Consider the following 9,967-nt stretch of genomic DNA (forward strand, 5'->3'; position numbering starts at 1 on the left):
TGGGCTCGGGACCAGTTCTGAGATTGGGATTGGGATCAGGACTGAGATCGGGATCAGGAGTCGGGGCTGGGACCAGGACGGGGACCAGGACTGGGATTGGGATCGGGATTGGGACTGAGATCAGGATCAGGAGTCGGGGCTGGAATCAGGACCAGGGTTGGGATCGGGATCGGGATTGGGATTGGGACTGAGATCAGGATCAGGAATCAGGGCTGGGCTCGGCACCAATTCTGGGATGGGGATCGGGACGAAGCTCAGAACTGGGATCGGGATCAGGAGCAGGACAGGGACTGGAACTGGGATCAGGATCAGGATCGGGATCAGGACGAAGCTCAGAACTGGGATCGGGATCAGGAGCAGGACAGGGACTGGAACTGGGATGGGGATCGGGATCAGGACGAAGCTCAGAACTGGGATCGGGATCAGGAGCAGGACAGGGACTGGAACTGGGATGGGGATCGGGATCGGGACGAAGCTCAGAACTGGGATCGGGACCGCGATAAGGAGCGGGGTGGGGGGGGGAGGGGCGGCCGCTCCCTTCCCGCTCCTCCCTCGGGCGCTTCCTTGGGGACATCAAAGCCGGGTCCTCCCCCCCCCCCCTCCGCCCTCGTCCCGTGGGATCCTCCCGGGGGATCCTCCCCCGGCTCCGGCGGCTCCTGAGTCACCTCCCCCCCCTCCCGCCCCCCTCCCCCCACCCCTCCCCCACCCCACCCCCTCCTCATCCCTATAAATATTCCCGGCCCGGCTCTTCCCGGATCCTGCCCGGCCCCGTCCCTCTGCTCCAGGTGAGTCCCGGGGGGGGGTCCCTGGGGGGGGGGGGTCCCGGATCCCCCCCCCCCAGGGGGTGATTCCCAAGGCTCGGATCCCGTTTTTCATGGAAAAGCCGCCAAATCCCGCTTTTCCCGAGGAATTCCCGCGATTTGGGGAGGGGGTTGGTCCTTCCCGAACTCCCCCCCCCCCAATCCTAAATCCAGCGGGGGGAGAAGATCCAAGAAACCCCCCCCCCCCCCCCAAAATCCCACCTGGATCGCGGCCACGCCCCCTCCCAGGTGCCCTGATCCCACCTGGATCCCACCTGGATCCCGCGGGAATAAAGGGGGGGGGGGCACCCCTCGACCCCCCCCATTCCCAGGGTTGATCCCGGGTTTTTTTTCCCGCCAGGAATGGCTCCCGATGGACCCGGAGCCTTCGGCCCCATCCCCGTCCTCCTCCTCCTCGTCCTCCTCCTCCTCGGCGGATCCGTCCCGGCGCGGGCGCTGGGCACCGGGAACGGCAGCCAGGAGCGTGAGTGGGAATTTCGGGAATTGTTTGGGGAATTTGGGGATGTCGGGAATTATTTCGGGACTTTTTTTGGGGGGGTGATATCGGGAATTTCGGGACTGGGGATGGAGAAATTCCCCCTCCCCCCTCCTCCTCCTCCTCCTCCTCCTCTCGGCTCACCGGGAATTTCGCCAATTTTGGGGCCGGATCCAACGGATTTGGGGTTTGGTGGTTTTTTTTTTTTTTTTTTGGAAAAGCGGTTTTGGGGTTCAGGGAATTCCCGCCGGGATCGCGGCTCCGGACACTCGTCCCGGGAATTTTGAAGGAGAAAAAGGCTCAGGGGAGGCTCAGGAGGGATTTAATCCTCCGGCGGCGCTCTGGGATCCCGGCGGATCCATCCGAACGGAATTCCCGGCATTTTCCAGCCGAAACTTCAGATCCTGACCCGATCCCGGCGCTTCTTAACCCAAATCCGTGTCCTCCGGGGATGAATGCCCGGATTCCCGATCCCCCTCGGGGAGCGAATTCCCAAATCCGGCGGGGAGGAATCCGCGATTCCCAAATTTCGCGGAGCCGGACGCAGGGGTCGGAGAATTCCCGGGCGAGGTTTTCCCGTGGGAATGACCATCAGCAGGTGGCCGGAGGATCCCGGTGACCACTGGGGGGGGGGGGAATCCCAGGTGGGATCAGGAGGATCCCAACCCCAGCGAGTCGGGAAAGCTCCTCCGAGGATCTGGGAAAGCCCCAAATCCGGGGCTTTGTCCCCCAAAATCCCGGGATGGGGCCGTGGGAGGAGGCCCCGGGAGGAGCCAGGGCCGGATTCCAGAGCCGGGGCGGCTCCTGAAATCCCCACCAGTCCAAACCAGTCCCACCAGTCCATTCCGATGTCCCAATCGCGGCGCCGGAGTCACCGGAGTCACCGGAGTCAGCCGGGATTGGGACAGCCGGGATTGGGAGGAGGTGGCCACCACGGGAGAGGGGTCGTGACCTTGAGGTGGTCACGGGGGCCAGGTGGTCGTGGTCAAGGTGGGCAGAGGTCCAGGTGGTCAAGGTGGTCACAGGGTGGTCCAGGTGGTCGCAGGGTCCAGGTGGTCAAGGTCAAGGTGGTCAAGTCAAGGTGGACACAGGGGCCAGGTGGTCATGAAGTCCAGGTGGTCACAGGGTCAAGGTGGTCATAGGGTCACTCTCATGGTGGTCAAGGTGGTCAAGGTAGTCAAAGTCAAGCTGGTCACAAGGTCAAGGTGGTCAAGGTGGACACAGGATCAAGGTGGTTGTGAAGTCCAGGTGGTCACAGGGTCAAGGTGGTCACTCTCAAGGTGGTCACAGGGTCCAGGTGGTCATAGGGTCACTCTCATGGTGGTCAAGGTAGTCAAAGTCCAGGTGGTCACAGGGTCAAGGTGGTCACAGGGTCAAGGTGGTCATGGTCAAGGTGGCCCGAAGGACCAGGTGGTCCCAAGGTCCAGGTGGTCATGGGATCAAAGTGGGTCACGTGGCCAAAGTGGTCATGGTCAAGGTGGTCCCAAGGGCCAGGTGGTCACAGTGTCAAGGTGGTCAAGGTGGTCACAAATTCAGTGATCGTGGTCAAGGTTGTGACAGGTTCAAGGCGGTCACAGGGTCAGCGTGGCCACGGGTCAAGGTGACCGTGGTCAAGGTGGTCACAGGTTCTAGGTGGTCCCAAGGAGCAGGTGACCACGGTCAAGGTGGACACGGGTTCAAGGTGGTCCCAAGGAGCAGGAGGTCAAGGGGGTCACTTCCAAGGTGGTCACAGGGTCCAGGTGGTCCCGAGGTCCAGCTGGTCAGAAGGTTCAGGTGGTCCCAAGGTCCAGGTGGTCCCCAAGGTCCAGGTGGTCACAGGGTCAAGGTGGATATGGGGTCCACATGGTCATGGTCAAGGTGGTCCCAGGGTCAAGGTGGTCAAGAGGTCCAGGTGGTCCCAAGGTGTGGGTGGTCACTCTCAAGGTGGTCCCAAGCTCAAGGTGGTCCCAAGGTCCAGGTGGTCACTCTCAAGGTGGTCCTGAGGTCAAGGTGGTCACTCTCAAGGTGGTCCTGAGGTCAAGGTGGTCCCAAGGTCCAGGTGGTCACTCTCAAGGTGGTCCTGAGGTCAAGGTGGTCCCGAGGTCAAGGTGGTCCCAAGGTCAAGGTGGTCCCGAGGTCAAGGTGGTCCCAAGGTCCAGGTGGTCACTCTCAAGGTGGTCCCAAGGTCAAGGTGGTCCCAAGGTCCAGGTGGTCACTCTCAAGGTGGTCCCAAGGTCAAGGTGGTCCCAAGGTCCAGGTGGTCACTCTCAAGGTGGTCCTGAGGTCAAGGTGGTCACTCTCAAGGTGGTCCCAGGGTCCAGGTGCTCATGGTCCAGGTGGTCAAGGAGCCCCCTTTCCCCAGGTGACCCCAGGTGACCCCAGGTGACCCCAGGTGACCCCCACCCCCACCTGGGCCCCCATTCCTCGTTCTCCACCCACCCGGCGTGGCCGGAATGGCCGGAGCCCTCCTGGGGCCGCGTCCGGGGCGGCTCCGGCCCGCGCCGGCCCTTCAGGAGCTGCTCACCTGGGCACGTGAGGGGACCCTGACCCCACCCAGGGTGGGGGATAAGTGGCCACTCGATGACGTCACAGCTTCTGGGACACCTGATTGGCCGGGCCGGCAGCTAGGTGAGGAGTGACGTCACCACACCTGGAGGACACCTGGATCCACCCAAAATCGGCTGCTTTGGACCCAAAAAAAAAGCCTGGGAGAGCCCCAAAAAATCCCAGATTGACGTTTTTGGGACGGTCGGGAATTTTCGGGGGGAATTTCACACCCCAAAATGGACATTTTCCCTTTTTCCCTTCCATTTCCCCCATTTTAACCCCATTTCCCCCCAGTTTGCACTTGTTTTTTACCCAAACCCTTCTGTTTTCCCAAAAAATCCCCAAATCCCCATTTTTGGGTCAATTCCTCATTTCTTGAGGGATTTCGGCTCCCCGAACTCACATTTTCGGGCTGTTTTTTTGCCATTTCTTGTCCATTTTCTGACCATTTTTTACCCTTTTTTCCCCATTTTCCCACTGTTTCTCCCCATTTTTGGACAAAATTCCCGTTTTTCATCCCATTCCTTTCCCATTCTTTCCCCACCTTTTTTTTGGGCCATTTTTTGCCCATTTTCCACCATTTTGCTCTGTTTTCCCACCTGTTTTTCCTCCATTTTTTCACCATTTCTTGCCTTCCCCCCCCCCTTTTTCTCTATTCCCCCCCATTTTTTCCCTTTTCTTCCTGTTTTTTCCCGTTTCCCCCCCTTTTTCCCACCACTTTTCCCATTTTTTCACCTTTTCCTGGTTTTTCCCATTTTCCCCCATTTTTCCCCATGGTTTCTTCTCCATTTTCCAGCCATTTTTGCACTGTTTTCCTGCCATTTTTCACTTTTTTTTCCCCGTTTCCCACCCATTTTTTTGGGACAGAATTCCCATTTTTTCTCTCTCTTATTCCCTGTTTCCCCCTCTCTTTTTTTGACCATTTTTTGCCCATTTTCCCACCATTTTTCTCCATTTTTTCCCACCATTTTCCGTCATTTTTTCACTGCTTTTTCACCATTTTTCTCCAAATTTTCTCCATTTTTTCCCAACCATTTCCCACCATTTTTTCCCTGTTTTTCCCCACTTCTCCCCATTTTTTTCACCCTTCTTTCACTGCTTTTCCCCCCACTTTTCCCCCACTTTTTCGCCATTTTTTTGCCATTTTTTACCATTTTTCTCCATTTTTTCCCTGTTTTTCCCCATTTTTTCACCATTTCCCCCCTTTTCCCCGTTTTTTCACCGTTTTTTCACCGTTTTCCCCCGGTTCTTTCCCCCGTTTTTTCCCATTTTTTCCCTGTTTTTCACCGTTTTTTCATTGTTTTCCCTGGTTCTTTCCCCGGTTTTCCCCGTTTTTCCCCATTTTTTTCCTGTTTTTTCCCGTTTTTTCACCATTTTCCCCCTTTCCCCCGTTTTTTCACCGTTTTTTCCCATTTTTTCACCATTTCCCCCAGTTCTTTCCCGTTTTTTCCCATTTTTCCTGTTTTTTCCCGTTTTTTCACCATTTCCCCCCTTTTCCCCATTTTTCCCCCATTTTTTTCCCATTTTTTTCCTGTTTTTTCCCATTTTATCACCATTCTCCCGCTTTTCCCCCGTTTTTTCACCATTTTTTTCACCGTTTTCCCCCAGTTCTTTCCCCGTTTTTTCCCATTTTTTTCCCTGTTTTTCCCCGTTTTCTCACTGTTTCCCCCGGTTCTTTCCCCGTTTTTCCCCCGGTTTTCCCCATTTTTTTCCCATTTTTTCCCCATTTTCCCGTTTTTTTCCCATTTTTTCCCAGTTTTTTCACCATTTCCCCCCGGTTCTTTCCCCGTTTTTTCCCATTTTTCCTGTTTTTTCCCGTTTTTTCACCATTTCCCCCCTTTTCCCCATTTTTCCCCCATTTTTTCCCATTTTTTTTCCTGTTTTTTCCCATTTTTTTCCCATTTTTCCCCCTTTTCCCCATTTTTTCACCGTTTTTTCACCATTTCCCCAGTTCTTTCCCCCATTTTTTCCCATTTTTTCCCTGTTTTTTTCCCGTTTTTTCACTGTTTTCCCCAGTTCTTTCCCCGTTTTTCCCCCCGTTTTTCCCCATTTTTTCCCATTTTTTCCCCATTTTTCCCGTTTTTTCCCATTTTTTCCCTGTTTTTTCACTGTTTCCCCCAGTTCTTTCCCCGTTTTTTCCCATTTTTTTCCCATTTTCCCCCCTTTTCCCCATTTTTTCACCGTTTTTTCACCGTTTTCCCCGGTTCTTTCCCCGTTTTTTCCCATTTTTTCCCTGTTTTTCCCCATTTTTTCACTGTTTCCCCTGGTTCTTTCCCCGTTTTTTCCCCCGGTTTTCTCCATTTTTTTCCCATTTTTTCCCCGTTTTTCCCGTTTTTTCCCATTTTTTCCCTGTTTTTTCACTGTTTCCCCTGGTTCTTTCCCCGTTTTTCCCCCGGTTTTCCCCATTTTTTTCCCATTTTTCCCCCGTTTTTCCCGTTTTTTCCCATTTTTTCCCTGTTTTTTTCACTGTTTCCCCCCGTTCTTTCCCCGTTTTTTCCCATTTTTTCCCTGTTTTTCCTGTTTTTTCACTGTTTTCCCCCGGTTCTTTCCCTGTTTTTCCCCCTTTTCCCCCCATTTTTTTCCTGTTTTTTTCCCCTTTTCTCACCCATTTTCCCCCTTCTCCCCGTTTTTTCCCCGTTTTTTCCCCGTTTTTTCCCCGTTTTTTCACCGTTTCCCCCGGTTCTTTCCCCGTTTTTTCCCATTTTTTCTCTGTTTTTCACCGTTTTTTCACTGTTTTCCCTGGTTCTTTCCCCGGTTTTCCCCGTTTTTTCCCCATTTTTTTCCTGTTTTTTCCCGTTTTTTCACCATTTTCCCCCTTTCCCCCGTTTTTTCACCGTTTTTTCCCATTTTTTCACTGTTTCCCCCAGTTCTTTCCCCGTTTTTTCCCATTTTTCCTGTTTTTTCCCGTTTTTTCACCATTTCCCCCCCTTTTCCCCATTTTTCCCCCGTTTTTTCCCATTTTTTTCCTGTTTTTTCCCATTTTTTCACCATTTCCCCCATTTTCCCCCGTTTTTTCCCCGTTTTTTCCCCGTTTTTTCACCGTTTTCCCCGGTTCTTCCCCTGTTTTTTCCCATTTTTTCCCTGTTTTCCCCCCGTTTTTTCACCGTTTCCCCCGGTTCTTTCCCCGTTTTTCCCCCGGTTTTCCCCATTTTTCCCCATTTTTTCCCCGTTTTTTCCCCGTTTCCCCCGTGTTTTCCTGTTTTCCCCCATTTCCCCCCGTTTTTTTCACCGTTTCCCCCCGTTCTTTCCCCCGTTTCTCGCAGTCCCCGAGGAGGACGAGTCGCGGATCATCGGTGGCCGCCCGTGCTCCATGGCCCAGCGGCCGTTCCAGGTGGCGCTGACCAAGCGGGGGCAGATCCTGTGCGGGGGCAGCCTCGTGGGGGCGCGCTGGGTGCTGACCGCTGCCCACTGCCGCCAGCCGCTCAGGTGAGACACCTGCGGGCACCTGCGGGCACCTGGGGGGCACCTGGGCACACCTGGGGGCACCTGGGGAGCACCTGGGACACACCTGGGGGCACCTGGGGACACCTGGGACACACCTGGGGAGCACCTGGGACACACCTGGGGGCACCTGGGATACACCTGGGGGCACCTGGGGACACCTGGGGACACCTGGGGGCACCTGGGCACACCTGGGGGCACCTGGGGACACCTGGGGACACCTGGGGACACCTGGGCACACCTGGGGCACACCTGGGCACACCTGGGGGCACCTGGGACACACCTGGGGGCACCTGGGCACACCTGGGGGACACCTGGGGGGCACCTGGGCACACCTGGGGGCACCTGGGGACACCTGGGGGCACCTGGGATACACCTGGGATACACCTGGGGCACACCTGGGAACACCTGGGGCACCTAGGATACACCTGGGGGCACCTGGGGCACACCTGGGGGCACCTGGGGGCACCTGGGGCACACCTGGGAACACCTGGGATACACCTGGGGACACCTGGGCACACCTGGGGGGCACCTGGGGGCACCTGGGATACACGTGGGGGCACCTGCGGGCACCTGGGGATACACCTGCGGGCACCTGCGAGCACCTGGGGGGCACCTGGGGGGCACCTGGGCACACCTGGGGGCACCTGGGATACACCTGGGATACACCTGGGATACACCTGGGATACACCTGGGGACCACCTGGGCACACCTGGGGGCACCTGGGGGCACCTGGGATACACCTGGGGACACCTGGGACACACCTGGGACACACCTGGGGGCACCTGGGGACACCTGGGGGCACCTAGGGGCACCTGGGGACACCTGGGGGCACCTGGGATACACGTGGGGGGCACCTGGGCACACCTGGGCACACCTGGGCACACCTGGGCACACCTGGGCATACCTGGGGGCACCTGGGCCACACCTGGGCATACCTGGGATACATCTGGGCACACGTGGGAGCACCTGGGGACACCTGGGATACATCTGGGCACACCTGGGCACACCTGGGCACACCTGGGCACACCTGGATGGGCAGGGACACATTTGAGCAGTCGGGCAGCAGTGACACCTGTCCCACCTCACCTGTGCCAGAGCCACCTCACCTGTCCCTCACCTGTCCCTCACCTGTCCCTCACCTGTCCCTCACCTGTCCCTCTCCCCTGTGCCATGGAGATCCCTCCCACCTGTCCCCTCACCTGTCCCCTCTCACCTGTCCCCTCTCACCTTTCCCCTCTCACCTGTCCCCTCTCACCTGTCCCCTCTCACCTGTCCCCTCCCACCTATTCCCTCACCTGTCCCTCCCACCTGTCCTAACCTGTCCCCTCTCACCTTTCCCCTCTCACCTGTCCCCCTCACCTGTCCCCTCTCACCTTTCCCCTCTCACCTGTCCCCTCTCACCTGTCCCTCTCTCCTGTGCCATGGAGATCCCTCTCACCTGTCCCCCTCCCACCTATTCCCTCACCTGTCCCCTCTTACTTGTCCCTCCCACCTGTCCTAACCTTTCCCCTCTCACCTTTCCCCTCTCCCCTGTCCCCTCTCACCTGTCCCCTCTCACCTGTCCCTCTCCCGTCCCCTCTCACGTGTCCTCACCTGTCCCCTCTCCCCTGTCCCCTCACCTGTCCATGGAGATCCCTCTCCCCCTGCCCCTCTCCCCTGTCCCCTCTCACCTTTCCCCTCTCGCCTGTCCTCACCTGTGCCAGAGCCACCTCACCTGTCCTCACTGTCCTCACGTGTCCCCCTCTCACCTGTCCATGGCGATCCCTCTCACCTATCCCTGCTCACCTGTCCTCACCTGTCCCCTTCACTTGTCCCCACTTTCCCCCTCTCACCTGTCCTCACCTGTCCCTCTCCCCTGTGCCATGGAGATCCCTCTCACCTTTCCTCTCATCTGTCCATGGAGATCCCTCTCACCTGTCCTCACCTGCCCCTCTCACCTGTCCATGGAGATCCCTCTCACCTGTCCCCTCTCACCTGTCCCCTCTCACCTTTCCCCTCTCACCTGTCCTCACCTGTCCCCTCTCCCCTGCCCCCTCCCCCTGCCCCTCTCACCTGTCCCCTCACCTGTCCCCTCTCACCTGTCCCCTCTCACCTTTCCTCTCACCTGTCCATGGAGATCCCTCTCACCTGTCCCCTCCCACCTGTCCCCTCACCTGTCCCCTCTCACCTGCCCCCTCACCTGTCCTCACCTGTCCTCTCACCTGCCCCTCTCACCTGTCCCCCTCTCACGTGTCCTCACCTGTCCCCTCTCCCCTGCCCCCTCCCCTGTCCCCTCTCACCTGCCCCTCTCACCTGTCCCCTCCCCTGCCCCTCTCACCTGTCCCCTCTCACCTGTCCTCACCTGTCCCCCCTCCCCTGTCCCCTCTCACCTGCCCCTCTCACCTTTCCCCTCTCACCTGTCCCCTCCCTGCCCCTCTCACCTGTCCCCTCTCACCTGTCCTCACCTGTCCCCCCTCACCTGTCCCCTCTCCCCTGCCCCTCTCCCCTGTGCCACGGAGATCCAGCTCACCTGTCCTCACCTGTCCTCCCCTGTCCCTCTCCCCCGTCCTCGCAGGGACCTGCAGGTGCTCATCGGGACCAACACCCTGCGCGCAGGGACGGGCCAGGTGCGCCGCGTGGCGCGGCTGCAGGTGCACCCCGGCTACGACCCCCGGCGCAACGACAACGACTTCATGCTGCTGCGCCTGGACGCGCCTGTGCG

General features: G+C 57.7%; 1 protein-coding gene across 1 annotated transcript in view; it reads left to right on the plus strand.

Annotated features, from left to right (window-relative positions):
* Window positions 1–700: 700 nt before the first annotated feature.
* The window catches only part of LOC125320802 (kallikrein-14-like), an 11,301-nt gene continuing 2,034 nt past the window's right edge, over window positions 701–9,967 (plus strand). Inside the window, exons 1-4 of the mRNA XM_048293228.1 lie at window positions 701–785; window positions 1,162–1,284; window positions 7,086–7,248; window positions 9,821–9,966. Of these exons, the coding sequence (XP_048149185.1) occupies window positions 1,164–1,284; window positions 7,086–7,248; window positions 9,821–9,966 (430 nt within the window). The 5' untranslated portion in view covers window positions 701–785; window positions 1,162–1,163. The remainder of the gene's footprint in view (window positions 786–1,161; window positions 1,285–7,085; window positions 7,249–9,820; window position 9,967) is intronic.

The sequence above is a fragment of the Corvus hawaiiensis genome (genome assembly GCF_020740725.1).
Source record: "Corvus hawaiiensis isolate bCorHaw1 chromosome 37 unlocalized genomic scaffold, bCorHaw1.pri.cur SUPER_37a, whole genome shotgun sequence".
Taxonomy (NCBI): domain Eukaryota; kingdom Metazoa; phylum Chordata; class Aves; order Passeriformes; family Corvidae; genus Corvus; species Corvus hawaiiensis.